This window comes from Odocoileus virginianus, chromosome 34 (genome assembly GCF_023699985.2).
Source record: "Odocoileus virginianus isolate 20LAN1187 ecotype Illinois chromosome 34, Ovbor_1.2, whole genome shotgun sequence".
Taxonomy (NCBI): Eukaryota; Metazoa; Chordata; class Mammalia; order Artiodactyla; family Cervidae; genus Odocoileus; species Odocoileus virginianus.
In genome coordinates, this window is record NC_069707.1 from 25,406,632 (window position 1) to 25,425,792 (window position 19,161).

The 19,161-nt window shown below is 40.5% G+C and overlaps 1 protein-coding gene across 2 annotated transcripts in view; it reads left to right on the plus strand.

Moving 5' to 3' along the window:
* TXLNB (taxilin beta) overlaps nucleotides 1–12,492 on the plus strand; it is a 56,085-nt gene extending 43,593 nt beyond the window's left edge. For both annotated transcript variants that reach the window (XM_020913945.2, XM_020913944.2), the window contains 3 exons: nucleotides 3,032–3,124; nucleotides 7,508–7,603; nucleotides 8,872–12,492. In XM_020913945.2, the coding sequence (XP_020769604.2) occupies nucleotides 3,032–3,124; nucleotides 7,508–7,603; nucleotides 8,872–9,987 (1,305 nt within the window). In that variant the 3' untranslated portion in view covers nucleotides 9,988–12,492. The remainder of the gene's footprint in view (nucleotides 1–3,031; nucleotides 3,125–7,507; nucleotides 7,604–8,871) is intronic.
* The last annotated feature ends 6,669 nt before the right edge of the window (nucleotides 12,493–19,161 follow it).

Below are 19,161 nucleotides of genomic sequence, written 5' to 3' on the forward strand. Positions count from 1 at the left end.
AGGAGGAAAACAAAATCTGCCCAGTTTATACATCAAAAGGACACTCAGCCCAAAGAAGGAAAAGAGAGCTGGCTGGGGAGGGTGTGTTTGCTCCCACTGATCTTGTCAAGGTTGCATGCATGCATGGATGCTCAGTCGATTCAGTCATGTTCAACTCTTTGCGATCCCATGGACTGTACCCCACCAGGCTCCTCTGTCCATGGAATTCTCCAGGCAAGAATACTGGAGTGAATTACCATTCCCTTCTCCAGGGGATCTTCCTGACCCAGGGATCTCACCTATGTCTCCTGCATCCCCTGCATTGCAGGCGGATTCTTTACTGCTGAGCCACCATGGAAGCCCCCTATCAAGGTTGGGCAGGTGAAATGGATCACACACATGGCCCCGCCTTCCCCTCTTGTCTGCAGCCTGCAGCTATAGAACTGCAAGATAGGGTTTGGGAAGATCAGCTCAGGAGACCCTATCTATGCACCCACTGTAATTCTAATGGAATTACTGAAAAGTTGGGGAAAGAAAGAGGAGAAAGTAAGGAAAAGAAGTTAACATGAGACTTGGTCCAAAATGCAAATGAATGGATTTTGTCATGGGTGAAGGTCAGCTGGGGTCGTTGTTCCCATAGGCAGGCAGTCCCCCAGGGGCTTATCCTCCAACTGAGGGACTTGACCTACTCATGCACCCTGAAATCAATTCAGTGAATCCTAGCCACTTGTCTGTGGAAAAAATGAAATAGATTTATTAAGTTAAACAGAATATGTCAAGAGTGCATTGCACATAATGAGTTAGTTAGTTTTGACCCTTGAACAACACACATTTGAACTGTGAAGATCTAATCATGCCCAGATTTTTTTTTCAATAGCAAGTACTATAGTACTGCAGTATCTGACATTGGTTGAATCTATGGATAGGGAACTGCGGCGACAAGGAACTGGGAGTACAAACGGCTGACTATATATTATACACAGGTTTTGCACTTCATGGAGGGTCAGTGCCCCTAACCCCTGCTTTGTTCAAGGGTTAACTGTGTTGTCCTGTAAAATATGTGTCTAAAAGCTTTCCTGGCTGTGAATTCCCTGATGACACTGTACCCACTCTTTTTCAGTCTGTATGGCAAGGAATCAAGAGAAAACTTTTAAGCCACTAGAGTTACCCCAAATTTATCACCTATTCACATTGTTAATGACTGATTTCAAAATGCTGATGAGCTGTTGTTTTGACTTTTCTTTGGAAAATGTTTCTTATGAAAGGATTTATGTTATTTTACTGTTCTTATGTACTGCAGTAAAGTGAAAGTTGCTCAGCTCTTTGAGACCCCATGGACTATACAGTCCGTGGAATTCTCCAGGCCAGAATACTGGAGTGGGTTGCCTTTTCCCTTCTCCAGGGGATCTTCCCAACCCAGGGATCAAACCCAGGTCTCCCGCATTGCAGGCGATTCTTTACCAGCTGAGCCACAAGGGAAGCCCATGTACTGCAGTAAAACCTCTGCTATTCTGAATCATGTGAGAATGAACCATTCTAGATGAGCTAATTTTCTTGGTTCTAGAAGTTGTTTGATTCCCACACAATCCCTCTGAAGTCCCATTCCCAAGACTGGAAACTCTCCAACCTACTGGCTGTGACTATCACACTTCTGTGCTTTTGAGAAGACAGTCCTATAGGTCCTACCAGTCCGTTGGTGCCCAACTGAGGACTTCAGGCTATTCCCGACATTCAAGAGTACCAAAGTCTCATTTGAATATGGAAGAGTTCCATGTCAGTAAACTAGAATCATCCATATTAAATCTCCACTCACTCAAAACATGCTATCCTAAAATTATTTTCAAAAGTAAGATTTTATTATTACATCACTGTCAATAACAATCAAGTATTTATACAATCTCCTTCCCAATCTTGCCCTACTCCTACCCCAAATACAAGCCTTGAAATGTGGAAGTACAGAGACTCTTCTCAATACCTGCATGCTAACCCCTAAGATAATTTTTTGGTGCAAATTAGAAAAAGGCACTTCTTCCTCGTTATTTCCATTAAAATTGGTATCGTCATCATCATCGCTCCGCTGCTAAGTTGTGTCTGACTCTGCAATCCCATCAACTGCAGCATGCCAGACTTCCCTGTCCTTCATTGTCTCCAGGAGTTTGCTCAAATTCATGTCCATTGACTCGGTGATGCTATCTAACCATGTCATTCTCTGCCACCTTCTTCTCCTTTTACCTTTAATCTTCCCCAGCACCAGAGTCTTTTCCAATGAGCTGGTTCTTTGCAATGGGTGGCCAAACTATTGGAGCTTCAGCTTTAGCATCAGTCCTTCCAATGAACTTCCAATAATTTCTATTAAAAATTGGTATAATAAACTCATTTCCTTGAAAAGGAACATTTAACTGCTATTGGCTAGAACACTGCATTCAAAAACACACAAAACCACAATGTCAAAAAGGGAAATGACAAGTGCTTATAATGGCACAACCACACAATGGCAGTATCCCTAGTCAATATCTGGTCCATACTTGTCTGCATTCTCACTTCCCTTAAGTCCAAGGCTCACCTTCTCTACCAAAATGTGGCTTATATGATCACCTGCCACATTCATCTCATTCCCTGATCAGTACTTAACTAATTTGGTACTTTGTGTTCACTGTTCTGTAATCAAGTTGTCTTTGGGATTATCTTCCTATCAGGAGTACAGGTCCTTCAAAAACAGGAGATACAGGTTAAATGCTTTTGTACATAACAGTCCTTGCTACGTTCATCAGAGCTCAATAAATGTTTGTTGGTAAAAGCTATGATACAATGAAATGGTGATGATATATTTTATTATGTCTTTTTTCTTTAAAGAAGTACTTCAGTCATACTCACTGACCTAGGCTGATCTCAAAGTAAAAAGAACTGAACATATCACTAACATTGTATTGAGAATTCTGTTAAATCATTTTCCTTTTCAAATAACAAACAATGACAGGTTGTTCTGTTTTGAAAGCATTCCTAAAACAGGAAAGCAGGCCTAAAACAGATCTACTCTTTCCCCTCTTTACAGCTTACTCTCTACTCTGGAAGGTTTGAAGAGTTTCAGAGCACACTGACAAAAAGCAATGAGGTGTTCGCCACTTTCAAACAAGAAATGGATAAAGTGAGTACTGCTTGTCTCCCATGAAATGCTGACATTTTCTATTTTGACAGGCAATTTTCCTTTGGGTTCATGTTTCTCTTGCTAAGATGTTTCAGTGCATTTCATGAAATAATGAAACATCTATAGATGCAAATGAGATTTGGGCTGTATTTTATTGGTTAAATATCTGGTGGATTAATTTTAGGAAGAATCCAAAAACATCAGGATACATTTTCACCCTGAGGAAGAATATTTTCTTTTTCTAGTCCATGGAGAGGTTTAAAAAGAAAAGAGCTAGCAATATAATATTATGTTGTTTATGTTAAAATAAAAACATCAAATCTTCTAATGATTAAAAAAAACAGCTTTCATACAAATATGCAAGACCAGAATGTTAGAGTAGAAAATACCATTTCATAGAATCCTTCTCAGAAGAGAATATATGTAATATGATATAACTGAGACAATCTTTAATGAGAAGTCTGAATTCAAATTCTGGGCATGCTCTTACTCATCAAGTAGCAGTAAACAATTCACTTAACTTCTCCCTTATTAAAATGCTATTTTTCTTGCCTATGTCACAAGATTGTTAAGTTCAAATAAGTTAATGTATTTTTAAGGATTTTAAACTTTTTAAAAGTCTTTTACAAATTGTATCGTTTGTTGTTATTTTAGTCGCTAAGTCATGTCAGACTCTTTTGCAACCCCATGAACTGCAGCCCACCAGGCTTCTCTATCCACACATTTTCCAGGCAAGAATACTGTTGTGGGTAGTTATTTCCTCCTGTAGGGGATCTTCTTGACCTAGGGATCAAACCCATGTCTCCTGCATTGGTAGGCAGATTCCTTACCATTGAGCCACCCGGGAAGTCCACTTTTACAAATGTAAGTTGCTAATTTTATTACTGGACATAATGTTTAAATTTTATTTAATTCATTGTTTTCCCAAAACAAAATCAGCATCAGAACTGTTTTTCTAAACAGGCACTAGCATTAACCTCTTTTAAGTGTAGAAAACATTCTTTAAAAAAAAAAATTTCACAAACATATATGATAAATTTCAACATTCACAAGAAAACTTAATAGGTCAACATTTCTTAAAAGTTACAACTTTTCCACTCCAGAATGAATTCATCCATTTAAAAAATATTTTTTAATTACAGAGTTTTAATTTGAAACAAATATTAGAGTATAAAAATGTTATTTATTTCAAAATTAAATAGTTTTAAGATTTGGTTAAATATTAGAGCAAGAATTTTTATCTGAAGCTCATTTATAGACTTTTAGTAGAATTAGAAAAAAAAATTGATATGCATACTGCATTTCTTTAGGTGTGGTCCCATCAGTTCAGGTCCATCGCTCAGTCATGTATGACTCTTTGCCACCACATGGAATGCAGCACACCAGGGTTCCCTGCCCATCAGCAACTCTCAGAGCTTGCTCAAACTCATGTCCATCGAGTCATTGATGCCATCCAACCATCTCATCCTCTGTTGTACTCCTGCCTTCAATCTTTCCTGCCATCAGGGTCTTTGCCAATGAGTCAGTTCTTTGCATCAGGTGGCCAAAGTATTGGAGCTTCAGCTTCAACATTAGTCCTTTCAATGAATATTCAGGACTGATTTCCTTCAGGATTCACTGGTTTGATCTCCTTGCAGTCCAAGGGACTCTCAAGAGTCTTCTCTAGCACCACAGTTCAAAAGCATCAATTCTTTGGCACTCAGTTTTCTTTATGGTCCAACTCTCACATCCATACATGACTACTGGAAAAATCATAGCTTTGACTAGACAGACCTTTGTTGGCAAAGTAATGTCTCTGCTTTTTAATATGCTGTCTAGGTTGGTCACAGCTTTTCTTCCAAGGAGCAAGTGTCTTAATTTCATGGCTGTACTCACCATCTGTAGTGATTCTGGAGCCCAAGAAAATAAAGTCTGTCACTGTTTCCATTGTTTACTCAACTATTTGTCATGAAGTGATAGGACCAGATGCCATGATCTTTGTTTTTTGAATGTTGAGTTTAAAGCTATCTTTTTCACTCTCCTCTTTCACTTTCATAAAGAGGCTCTTCAGTTCCTCTTCACTTTCTGCCATAAGGGTGGTGTCATCTGCATATCTGAGGTTATTGATATTTCTCCCAGATGTCTTGACTCCAGCTTGTGCTTCATCCACCCTGGCCATTTCACATATGTACTCTTCATAGAAGTTAAATAAGCAAGCTGACAATATACGGCCTTGATGTACTCCTTTCCCAATTTGGAACCAGTCTGTTGTTCCATGTCCAGTTCAAACTGTTGCTTCTTGACCTACATACAGATGTCTCAGGAGGCAGGTAAGGTGGTCTGGTATGCCCATCTCTTTAGGAAAGTTCCACAGCTGTTCTGATCCACACAGTCAAAGGCTTTAGCATAGTCAATGAAGCAAAAATAACATTCTTCTGGAATTCCCTTGCTTCCTCCATGATCCAACAGATGTTGGCAATTTAATCTCTGGTTGCTCTGCCTTTTCTAAATCCAGCTTGAACATCTGGAAGTACTCCGTTCATGTACTATTGAAGTCTGGCTTTTGAGTATTACTTTGCTAGTGTGTGAGATGAGTGCAATTGTGAGACAGTTTGAACATTCTTTGGCATTTCCTTTCTTTGGAATTGGAATGAAAACTGACCTTTTCCAGTCCTGTGGCCACCGCTCAGTTTTCCAAATTTGCTGGCATAGATTGCAGCACTTTAACATCTTTTAGAATTTGAAATAGGTCAACTGGAATTCCATCACCTCCACTAGCTTTGTTCATAGTGATGCTTCCTAAAGCCCACTTGACTTCACACTCCATGATGTCTGGCTCTAGGTAAGTGACCACACCATCATGGCTATCTGAGTCATTAAGATCTCTTTTGTATAGCTCTTCTGTGTATTCTTGCCACCTTTTCTTAATATCTCTACTTCCATTAGGTCCATACCATTTCTGTCCTTTATTGTGCCCATCTTCACATGAAATGTTCCCTTGGTGTCTCTAATTTTCTTGAAGAGATCTCTAGTCTTTCCCATTCTATTGTTTTCCTCTATTTCTCTGCATTGATCACTGAGGAAGGTTTTCTTATCTCTCCTTACTGTTCTTTCAAACTCTGCATTCAGATAGGTATATCTTTCCTTTTCTCCTTTGCCTTTTGTTTCTCCTCTCTTCTCAGATATTTGCAAGGCCTTCTCAGACATCCATTTTGTCTTTTTGCATTTCTCCTTCTTGGGGATGGTTTTGATCACCATCTCCTGTACAATGTTACCAACCTCCATCCATAGTTCTTCGGGCACTCTTTTATCTATCATATCTAATCCCTTGAATCTATTTATCACTTCCACTTTCCGCAGATTTCATTAAATTCCTAAAGGGGCTGATGAGACTTAAAAAATTAATAAACTATTAACTCACTTAAGAAATGATGAAAATAAAAAAGCACTGGAGGCTCACGTAGCTTCTCGACAGAGCCCAGAAGCCAACAGCCTGGGCCTCCAAGCAGACCCAATATTAGGCTTTTTGGCACGAAGCAACCAGTGCCCATGTGCAGTTAATCCAGGGTTATTGTACTTGAATACAAGCCTTGTCCTTCACATCATCCAAGCAGAGAGGAGATCCTATAACCAAGAACACAAGAGTAGTTTCAGATTTGCAAAAGCTAGGCTGCATTTTATTCATTTCTGTATGCCCTACACCCAGTCCCTGCCTCGCCACCAGCAGGCACTCTGCACATGCTGCATTAAATGGAAATGACTCCAGTCCTACTCCTCTGAAAACTCACCTGAACCATTACTCCATCTCTCTGAACCTTAGTTTCCCCATTTATAAAGTAGAGGTGAAATTAGAACCTTCCTTGGGGGACTGTCTCAAGGATGAAATGAAATGAATAACGCATGCAATCACATTCTGTGAATCCTACTGCACTCTACAAACATGAAAGCTGAGAAAACTGAAAGTTGACTTTGTGTAGCTACTTCTCAGATGTGCCCAGATATTATCAACATTTTAATAGCAAAAAAGCTGGGCCAACTTTCTAATTAACAGTCTTGCATTCAATACAGTAAATAATCTAAATTTCAAGCTTATTCTTGGAACTCAATAAAGTTATTTTTACTTTTAAACAAAAGAAAACACAATGACAAAAAAGGAAGGACCTAAGTAGCTTTCCTTCTCCTGAACTGGCTCTGGTGTAAATAAGTTTGTTCACCACTGACCTAGATGATTCAGAAATAAATCATGAGTCTTTCCACTCAATCTTTATTCCTTGACATTGGATTTTTGCTTCCTTCAGCACCTAGTAATGAAAGGACTTTTTCTTGATGTCACATATGGAACTGATAGTTTCTCTGATATATTAACTGCTCAGAATTAACATTAAAACACTATAATTTCTGTAGACCACGAAGAAAATGAAGAAGCTGGAAAAGGATACAGCCACATGGAAAGCTCGGTTTGAGAACTGTAACAAAGCTCTGTTGGACATGATTGAAGAGGTGAGGAAGTTTTTCCCTTTGCTCATCTTCCCTCGTCTAGTCAATACATTTATACTCGGAAAATAATTATGCCCTAATAGCACAAATGAATACCTTTGAAGAGCTGAATTTTTTCTAGGGTGTGGTATATGACACTCTAATAAAAAATAACCTGAGCAAAAGTAATTTAGAGTTGGGTCCAGACTCATAAAGAGCATTGTGACCCTAAGTCACATGCCTACTTGTTGATTCCAAAGCTGTGCCCAAGACAGCACCACACCTGCTGGACTGTGAATTCCTCAAAGGCAGGATGAGTGTTTTACCTGTCTTTGAATTTCCCCGGTGCCGGACACATAACAGGTGCAGAATAAATTTATTAGCTGATTCAAGCATACTGAGAGAAAACACCAGCCCGAGCACCCAGGGTATGTGCTAACTTACAGACAGATGTGCATGTACATTGTTTAATTCCTCCAACAAGCACTTAAATCCTGATATTACATCAGGCTCTGGAGGTTTGAGACCATAAAAGCAAAGATACATGACCCTTAACGTGAGAGAGAGGCTTACAGGTGAAGGTCTCTCCATGTAAACAAATGAGGAAAAAAAAGTCTTAAAAGGTATAGAGTAGCACAAAGCGGAAGGGTGGGGGAGGGTGGGGGAGTGGAGAAGTAAGATAATTCCATGCACAAACACACCAACATTTCTAGAGAAAAGGAGAACTGAATAGTTTGAGCAGCATCATGAAAGAGCGTGGTTACTTTCTCTGGATATAATTACTGTTTTAACACTTCATCCCAAACTGCAACCAATTCCAAAGAGATGTGTTTATTATTCACAAACAGAAATCAAACAGATGCTGGATTAGCATATAGCAGTTTATCTATAGGACAGATAAAGGCATTGCTGACCGCCAAATCCCAGTCCATCTCAGTCATTTTGCCGCAAGCCTCTGCTTATTCCTTCTAAGTCTTAGAAGCAGAAAATGCATCTATTTTAAGATTTTTAGAAGCCCTAGACTGAAGCAGAGAGAAGCTTTGATATCTTTCTTTCCTTTAAAAAAAAAAAAAGTGGATTAAAATTCTACCAAGGTCTCCAACATAATGCAAAAATAGAAGTGACGTCCCTGACCAAGTATCTGTTCAGCCACCACCCTGTGGTCAAAGCCTAGCAGACAAATTCCTGGATTAATGATTTTCCTTGTCTCCAGACAGCATTTTACTTTACTCCAGTAAAACCTTGCAGTTTCACTTTTCACACCGTTTTGTTTGTGTGTGTTTAAATCACAGAAAGCATTGAGAGCTAAAGAATATGAGTGCTTCGTGATGAAAATTGGGAGGTTAGAGAACCTCTGTCGAGCTTTACAAGAAGAGAGAAACGAACTCTATAAAAAAATTAGAGAAGCAAAAATGCCTGAAAAGGATGACCAAGGTCAACACACCTCTGATGAGGAGCCAAACACCTCTGTGAATGAAGAGGCTGACGCGGAGGAAGCCAACAGCGTTCACAAAGCTGTGCAAAATCTCGCGGCGGCCTTCATGATAATGCATTGTGCAGAGTCAACCCTCGACGTGTCCAAAGAAATCCACCCAGAAGTCAACAGTCCTCCAGGGGGCTGCGACACGGCCCTCAGGGGGCTGGAACAAGCTCCTCTGAGTCCCGCATGCCATTTAGATATCCCCCTGCCTCCCCCAAATCCTGAGGACAAGTCTGAGGACAAGGGGGTCAGTGAGACAGAACCTACCCTCAGAGGAGAGACAGGAGCTGAGGCCCAAGGCGATGGTCTCCCTGGCGCAGCACCGGCTGATCAGCAGAACCGGAATCCAGAGGCAGCAGCTTCCAGTCAGGACCCGAAGGCCCCAGCCAAGCCCTCCCTACCGGTGGTGAAGGCCAAAGAGCAGCCCGGGAAGCCAGAGGCAGCAGCTTCCAGTCAGGACCCGAAGGCCCCAGCCAAGCCCTCCCTACCGGTGGTGAAGGCCAAAGAGCAGCCCGGGAAGCCAGAGGCAGCAGCTTCCAGTCAGGACCCGAAGGCCCCAGCCAAGCCCTCCCTACCGGTGGTGAAGGCCAATGAGCAGCCCGGGAAGCCAGAGGCAGCAGCTTCCAGTCAAGCCCAAGAGCCCGCAGCTGAGGCCTCGCTGCCGGCGATGGAAGTGAACGGGCAGCCCCGGAAGCCTGAGGCAGCGACTTCCGGTCAAGCCCTGGCGCCCCCAGCTGAGACCTTATGTGTGATGGAGGCCAAATGTTCCGCCCCACCACCTGCAGCGGGAGCGCACCTGCCAGCTAGGGAGTCTGGATGTGAGGCCATGAGGCAGCCCCCACCAGCAGCAGAGGGGCTGCCAGGAGGGGCCTCAGGTGGACCCCCACAGCCCAAAGTGGCCGACACCAATCTGGAAGGAGTAGACTAAGCCTCCTCAGCCTTTGGAGGCTGTTCTTCCTGACTTTCCATCGTCGTGGTAACGGATTATCTCCTGAAGGAGGCATTAAGAGCTAGGGAGGTCTAATGGAAGAGGCTTAATTAGAATCAATACATTTTTAAATGTTATGTAAAGTATCTTCAGCCTTTGCTATTTGTTCTCAATTTACAATTGATTTGGAGCTTTTCTGTTTAACATTGGTTGATAGTATAATTTTCCCAAATGACAACAAAACATACAGCGTAGCAAATCTGTATTAATTTGCCATTAAGATGGTACTTAATTCCATTTCTTAATCAACAGTAAGATTTGGTGTTTAAAGACTTCCACTACATAAATACTGAAAATGTAATGCTTTATTTCCATAGAGTTTAATAAGTTCCACAGTAAGTTAAATGGATGATCAGTTTCCATTTAGACATTATATACATATAATAATATATGCATATGTGTGTATGCTTATCATGTATATGTGTGAATATATACATATATGTGTCTATGCACATATATGCATGCATATTTTATATACATGTATGCAAGCATATATTGCATACACATTTCTCTTACCTCTTTTTGGCTTTCTCTCATGCAAAATATTTAGATGCTTATAAAAAAAAATTTATCTCTTACTTGCACTTGGGACTACAGTAGATTAATGTTCTGTGAATCAGAAATAGGTTCAGAACACAAATATTAGGCCACATAATGTTGGGTAAAAATAAGTAACCCAATGGTAGGTCAATAAATTCAGCCAATGGATTAAGTGACAGAACAGCAGTTGAGTTAGACTGCAAGGCTATAGAGAGTGCATGGACACAAAGATAGCCAAAAGCAGCCCTAAAAGGGGGGGAACAATCACAGCAGTGGACTGCTCACCTCTTCCAGCTGCTTCTCCTACACAACTCAGCCCATTGCTTTGCAACCCACTCATGTGGCGAGGCAGCTTCCTACAAGGAAAGAGTTGGAAGTGGGAAAGGGAACTAGGGGATGGAGGCATTGAGGGCCCTCAGACGGAGAGGCTGTGTCTGATCCCCCATCTCCGAACTAACGGTCTCAAGAGACCATATTCACCTGGCCCTGCCAACTCTTCAGTTGCCTCACTGTTGTCTACCACTCTCTCCAGAGGGTTCCCCACTACCTCCTGCTGTCACATTCGTGGTCTAAATTCTCAAAGCTTCTGCTCCTTCTTTCCAATCCTCTCCTTTGCAACAGAAAATTACACTCAGCCCTCATCTCAATTATGGCTTAGTAAAAGCTATTATTCTTCTGAAACAGAAATCTACACAGGGTCTCAAGATGAGTGATGAGGTATACAAGCTAACACATTTTCTGCTTTAATGAATACTGTACAGCCAGAAGTACAAAGCAAAGAAAAAGTGGATTCCTACTGAAAATGACTTGAAAAATAGGTGAAGATTCAGGAGATGCAAAAGCTGAAAACACCTGGGGTTGTCTACATGAGTATTACATTATCATTGCATAATAAGAACCTCTAATAATACTGACAGCATGAATTACTGTATCTATAGTAAAGAGAGACTGCAACAGAGAAATAGGAAAAGAAGAGAGGGAGGTAGGAAAAAGGAAGAGAGAAGGGAGGAAGAGGAAAAAACATCTAACCCAATCCTACCTTGAAAGTAGAAAAATGGATAGAAGCAAGATTCTCTACTAATCATCCAAGACATCATTCTTCAGTGTTGCACATGGCTGTCTGCTAAGGCCCAAAGAGTACTTGTAGGTGGCAGCCATGTGCTATAAGCATTGTAAACTGCATAACATCTGTTTGACGTAGACAGTGAGAGTCGTAACAAAATGCTAGTTGGGAAAAAAATCAAGAAAAAACATATCGCTATTTGAGAACCCATGTATTTTTAAAGGCTTAAGACATTATAACCACAGGGTATCCAGCCAAATTCAACATTAGCTGAAAATCTTAGAGATTTAAATGTTCATTTAATTCAAAGCCAAATATGCACTAGAACAATCTAGGAGGGTCTCCTTCCTCTTTATTTTCAGCAACTGAACTTCCAAGAATGGGTAAGATTAGATAATCATAGTAAAGTCTCAGTCTGAATGTTTACTAAGAGAAACAGGCAGGAGAGGAGCCAAAATCTAGTAAATCAAATATTCTAATACCCAAAGTTCATTTTTTTTTAATCTAGAAGCTTTCATGGCAACACATTACTCACAGCAGTGTATATCTTGGGCAAAATTTCAGATATAATACCGTGCCTAAAATTTGAAAGGTTTAATATAGGCTTTGAAAGAATTATTTTAATATTTAAAGAATGTTTTATTATAGTCCTTTGACCTTACTAATTATAACAATAACTCATAAGACCCGAAAGAATAAGGAATTTCTCTTCTTTATCAAGGTCATGTAACTGTTTCTAGAGGTAATAAGTCTGCTTTCCAGAAACACTGGAGTTATTGGTATTTTCTAAATTAAATAACTATAATTTATGTATTTATTAAAAAGGTACCTCTCTTCCCACATGCTCTAGTAGTGGTTTTCTTTTTAAATTTTTTATTTATATTTATTTTTACCTTTTTTACTCCTGTGTTTCAATATTACCTAACACAGATTGTGGTTATATACTCTTGGTTGAATTTTTAGTCTATGAATAGGATGTACACGGAGTGAACACTTTGGAAATCTTGGTTTGTGTATGTGAGAGAGAGAGAAAGAGGGAGGGAGGAAGGGAGACCGAGAGAAGATGACGACCCACATCTAATGAGAGCAAAGAGCCCAGTGGATGGCCAGCACTGCCTCAGACCTACCACACTTCAGTGCCAATCTCCCCGAGACTAGGCTTCCACAGGTTTCTCTGTAAGGTGCCCTCTCTGAAATACCCTGAGGGAGGGAGTGTACAAAGGTGTCAGCTTATTTTCCTTTCTCTACCCAGTTCCTCTAACTGCCTTCAGCATTTTCTCTAGTAAGACCAGAAGAGGCCCATTGTTTGCCTTTTGCTTATTCCCTCTCCCCAACCCATCTTGATCCAGGAGGGGCTTCTTGAACACGGCATTTCCTAGCACACTCGGAGAAGAGGATTGCTTAACTAGAATGTAGAGTAAAATTAAACCTTGCCCTTTTTGTATGGTATAGATACACACTTTTCACATACCTCCTTTTTCTGAAAGAATAAAAGTAGTATGTGTTCATTGCAAAACTGAGGCTGCTTTTCAATAAGGCTAAGATATACCACTAAGAGAGAGATCATTTCAGGAAAATTTCCTTAGCCCCTTCTCTAACCAGCAGTTACATCCAGTCTTTAGGAAAACATAAAAGTAATTAAAATGTTAAGAATTCTCTAAAAGAAGATATGAAATAAAAAACCTCTGATCTCTAAAATTTGTTCCCATCATAAGCTGGCAAGTAGGATTTAGGAAGTAAGTAAGCAAGTAGAGTATATGGGTTAAATTTGCACAAGGCTTAAATAATTGCCATTTCTGAACCTGAAAATTAAAAGTTATCATTAGATTATCCATGAGAGCACGCCATGAGAATAGAAACATTCACAAATGATAGCGTTAAAGGTTTTCCTTAGCACTGTTCAGTTGTATCCTCAATACCTAAAGTTGAGTCTCCTTGGTGGTATCCCCTTGATGGAAGTTCCACAAATGCTAGTTACTGATGCAAATGTGTGTGAATACACACACACACAGCACACATGTATAAAATTGACATAGATTTAATTCTGTTCCTATGAGTGAGTCTTTGCACATGTATTTTCAAAGGATACTTAGCATCATTTTTCCTGGACGAAGTATAAAAAGGAATCATTTCCTGCATGAATAAGGATATTTGATAGAAACATTTAACTAGCAAAATAAGCCTACAAATTCATTGATCCATGGCATAAAAACTATTCATAGAAGCTGTTTCACTCTATCAGGAGATGAGAAATGAGATAAATCATTTCAGCAGGACAATCAAGCTTGGTAAAATCCAAATGCAAGTCCTTCCTGCTGGATATTAGAGCCTCAGACTTTTCATTAACACCAACAGCCATCTCATTTATTTCTTTGCAATATATAACAATACTTTTTGAATGAATGAGTTCAAGTGAGGGTAATAGGTGTTAAGAGCCACCAGATTTGTGTGTTCACACTGCGTATTCAAATTTTATATGCTTACATGTAAGTTTATTATATTACTTATAGAATAAGCATGACTATGCAAAGACAAATACACAGCACACTTATACGTTGTTTGGAAAAGTTATGCAATGCAATTCATGTAAACATTGTACCATTTCCAAGTAAATCTACTGGACATAGGCTAGAGTGAGATGTCTAAACCTAACACAGCTCAAAAATTATATAAAAATCAGAAACCTACTCTAAAGAAATACAAATGCCTTAAACAGCAAAACAAGAAAAAGTCAAACTCCAGTTGATAAAGTGACAGGAAACATATGATAATACCATCAGTTCAGTTCAGTTCAGCTCAGTCGCTCCATTGTGTCTGACTCTTTGCGACCCCATGAACTGCAGCACGCCAGTCCTCCCTGTCCATCACCAACTCCCGGAGTTTACTCAAACCCATGTCCATCAAGTGATGCCATCCAGCCATCTCATCCTCTGTCGTCCCCTTCTCCTCCTGCCCCCAATCCCTCCCAGCATCAGGGTCTTTTCCAGTGAGTCAGCTCTTTGCATGAGGTGGCCAAAGTATTAGAGTTTCAGCTTCAGCATCAGTCCTTCCAATGAACACCCAGGACTGATCTCCTTTAGAATGGACTGGTTAGATCTCCTTGCAGTCCAAGGGACTCTCAAGAGTCTTCTCCAACACCACAGTTCAAAAGCATCAACTCTTCGGCACTCAGCTTTCTTCACCATCCAACTCTCACATCCATACATGACCACTGGAAAAACCATAGCCTTGACTAGATGGACCTTTGTTGGCAAAGTAATGTCTCTGCTTTTTAATATGCTGTCTAGGTTGGTCATAACTTTCCTTCCAAGGAGTAAGCGTCTTTTAATTTCATGGCTGCAATCACCACCTGCAGTGATTTTGGAGCCCAAAAAAATTAAGTCTGACATTGTGTCCACTGTTTCCCCATCTATTTCCCATGAAGTGATGGAACCAGATGCCATGATCTTAGTTTTCTGAATGTTGAGTTTTAAGCCAATTTTTTCACTCTTCCTCCTTCACTTTCATCAAGAGGCTTTTTAGTTCCTCTTCACTTTCTGCCATAAGGGTGGTGTCATCTGCATATCTGAGGTTATTGATATTTCTCCCGGCAATCTTGATTCCAGCTTGTGCTTCTTCCAACCCAGCGTTTCTCATGATGTACTCTGCATATAAGTTAAAAAGCAGGGTGACAATATACAGCCTTGACGTACTCCTTTTCCTATTTGGAACCAGTCTGTTGTTCCATGTCCAGTTCTAACTGTTGCTTCCTGACCTGCATACAGGTTTCTCAAGAGGTAGACCAGGTGGTCTTTAAGAATTTTCCATCTCTTTAAGAATTTCCCATCTCTTTCAGAATTTTCCACAGTTTATTGTGATCCACATAGTCAAAGGCTTTGGCATAGTCAATAAAGCAGAAATAAATGTTTTTCTGGAACTCTCTTCCTTCCAGCAGATGTTGGCAATTTGATCTCTGGTTCCTCTGCCTTTTCTAAAACCAGCTTGAACATCTGGAAGTTCACGGTTTACATAATGCTGAAGCCTGGCTTGGAGAATTTTGAGCACTACTTTACTAGCGTGTGGGATGAGTGCAATTGTGCAGTAGTTCAAGCATTCTTTGGCATTACCTTTCTTTGGGATTGGAATGAAAACTGACCTTTTCCAGTCCTGTGGCCACTGCTCAGTTTTCCAAATTTGCTGACATATTGAGTGCAGCACTTTCACAGTATCATCTTTCAGGATTTGAAATAGCTCAACTGGAATTCCATCACCTCCACTAGCTTTGTTCATAGTGATGCTTTCTAAGGCCCACTTGACTTCACATTCCAGGATGTCTGGCTCTAGGTGAGTGATCACACCATCATGGTTATCTGGGTCGTGAAGATCTTTTTTGTACAGTTCTTCTGTGTATTCTTGCCACCTCTTCTTAATATCTTCTGCTTCTGTTAGGTCCATGCCATTTCTGTCCTTCATCGAGCCCATCTTTGCATGAAATGTTCCCTTGGTATCTCTAATTTTCTTGAAGAGATCTCTAGTCTTTCCCATTCTACCATCAATCACTGCTAAATAAAGGTCAGTGTTCTAAAGCAAATCTAATTTCTTCAAAGTTAATGAGACCGTTAGTGGTTTTGTTGCTCTAATGAAATGATGGTTGCCAGCACTAGCTATAGTATATCTATTAAGCCGGGCAAGGCTAAAACCCACTGTAAGCCTGAGATTGCTCTAACATCTACCAGGCAGATGCAAACAGCCATGGAACAGTCAAGGATCCCATATGCTAAGAAAAATCAGAGTCCAAATTTATAAAAATAGTATGACAGAGATGCCTTTCATCATATCTAAAGTCACATGGTTAAACATGTATTAGTTGGAATACTACCAGTGTCATAGCATAGGCAAGATTTATTAGAATATAGCATTGCTCTACCCAAACCAGTGTAATTCCTCATAGACTATTGTAATATAGTCTATATTACAAGTAAGTCTTTGTTTTCTTACATTCTAATCAAAGAGCCATTCCCTGGAGTAAAATCACTCAAGTCCAATCAGAGTGGAAAGTGTAGATAGCACTAATCCAGGAATCAGGCTGTTGAGTCTCTTGTTCCTGTTTTGCTCCCCACTTGCTGTGTGACTTTGGAGAAACCACCTAACATCGCTGGGCCTCAATTCACTCAACTATAAAATGATTACCTTGGACTAGATGATCTCTGAGGGTTTTGACATCTCTGATTAAATTCTCAAAAGACTTCAGAAGTTATGTGTGTTTTCTGCTCTCCGGGGAGGTTTCAGTCTAAGAGATCTACACATCACCTTGGGCATGTCTACTTGAAGTTAGGCAAGGGGAAAGAGACAGGAAACTAATAAATTGTTTTTAATTTTAAACGTTTGACAAAGTGTTAAGGGGTCGATCACAAATTCCTTGATTTTTCTCAACAAATACTGAAGTCCTTCTATCTGTGAGGTTCCCTAGTGGCCGCTGGAATGGCAGTAGCTACAAGGCTGAGCCAAGGATTTCAGGACCGCCCACACCTTAACTCTGCTCCCAATCAGAGCGCCTGGTCATCTGACTCAGACTTGAGCACCCCTCCCACTGCTTGTCCCACAAATTTCATCAGCCAAACAGCAGGAAGGAAACCTCTCGGAGCATCTTCATTACAAATGCTACCCAGATCTCCAGGTGGGAAAGTGTGTGTTCCTGGTAGAGCAGGAAGATCATATGAAAGGTGTGTGTGGTTATTTGTGTGTGAATGTATATGTATATGTACATATGTGTGAATGTATACGTGTCTGAGTGTGTACTTGTACATGAGGGCCTTTATAAGATTTGTGTGTTATATGTACCAGTGTATGTGTGCAGTTTTGGGCAGGTGTGTGCTATAATGTATCTCTATGTGAATGCTTATAGCTGAATGTAACTATACCGCTGCATGGTAAGTTGACATGAGCCTACGTAGGTGTGTGTAGTTGTGTCTGAGTTTATGGCATGTGCGTGATGTCTGGGAACTGAAAAGCTGAAATGCTATACATGTGCTTTTAGGCATGTGGCTAGCTTGTTTTTATGGGATCATGTCTTGTTGCAGACTTCCATTTACACAGCTAATCCTTTATTTTTTTGCTTGCAGTGTCATTCTTTTTTGGCTGACAATCTGCCTCTGAACAAACAGGCAGGTGTGTAAGGCTATAAGTGGTAGTGGCTGCTATTCATGAAATACTTGCACACACCACCAGCCCAAGGCGACAGGCACCACTGACCCATGAGCCCATTCTCAGGCAAGGTTATGGGTACATCTGGGAACATTTACACAGACCTTATGAGACCTTGTGAGCAAGGAACATAAGCAGCGGCAGCACAAAGGCCTGGTCTTTCTGTATGTAAAGTAAGTTGCTCACATGGTCTCTGTCTCTAAAGACAGGATCCTTGGAGGCAGCGTTATAATCTCTATCTGTGCTAAACCAGTTTCCAGCTGAAACCAACCCCCTGAATATCAAGAATGTTCCTCTGAAGTAAAACCCAAAGAGATGGTCCCCAATCTGTTTATGCCTTAATTAGTGAGTCAGAAGGGAACCAGAGTTGATTGCAGATGCTACCAGTCCACCAGTCATGCCCATGACTCATCCTTCGCACAGAGAGCTTTTTGGCTCTAATATAGTTCATCTCCCCAAAATACCTAGTATTGATGAGCTATGCTGTCATAGCTGGACCATCTGGCTGCTCCCTTGTCCATTATTAGAAAACTGATCCAGAAGTCCTCCAATTCCATCTGGGAGTCATTCAAAGCAACACCCAAAGAAAGGAGAGTGAGATTTCCTTATAACAAATGAACTGCCTGTCATACAAGTTAACTGATGATCTTCAAAAGTTAAGGGGAACAAAACAACTAACCATAAATAAAATTAAAAGACAAGCACAGATTGGGAGGAGTTAGTCACAATAAGTACAACCAAGCATTAACATGCAGAAAACAAACAGAAATCCTACAAAGCAAGGTAAACTCAGAAGAGTTTTACACTGCTGGTGTGGAACAGGATGGAGTTCACAGAAGAAATGGGAATGACTGAAATACATCAGGCCAACAAAAAGTATAAAACAAACAAAAAAAATACTCTCACTTTTGCTCATTAGACTGACAAAAATTTAAATATTGGTAATGTCAAATATTAGCAATTTAACAGATACTTAAATTGGAGCAGCCTGCCTTACCCAATCATCAATTGAAGTGACTTGAAGTTGGGCTTCTGACTTTTTAAACAATCTTCTACTTCCTATGATATAGTAATTAGAGAGTCCCATCCCACAGCCTGAGTTTTTGCCAGGACCCTAGATCATTGCATGCTCAGTCACTTCAGTTGTGCCTGACTCTTTGTGACTTAAAGAGCCTGGGCTGTAGCCCACCAGGCTCCTCTGTCCATGGGGTTCTCCAGACAAGAGTACTGGAGCAGGTTGCCATTTCCTTCTCCAGGGGAAGCTTCCTGATCCAAGGACTGAACCCGCATCTCAGGTCTCCTGCATTGACAAGCAGGTTCTTTACAAC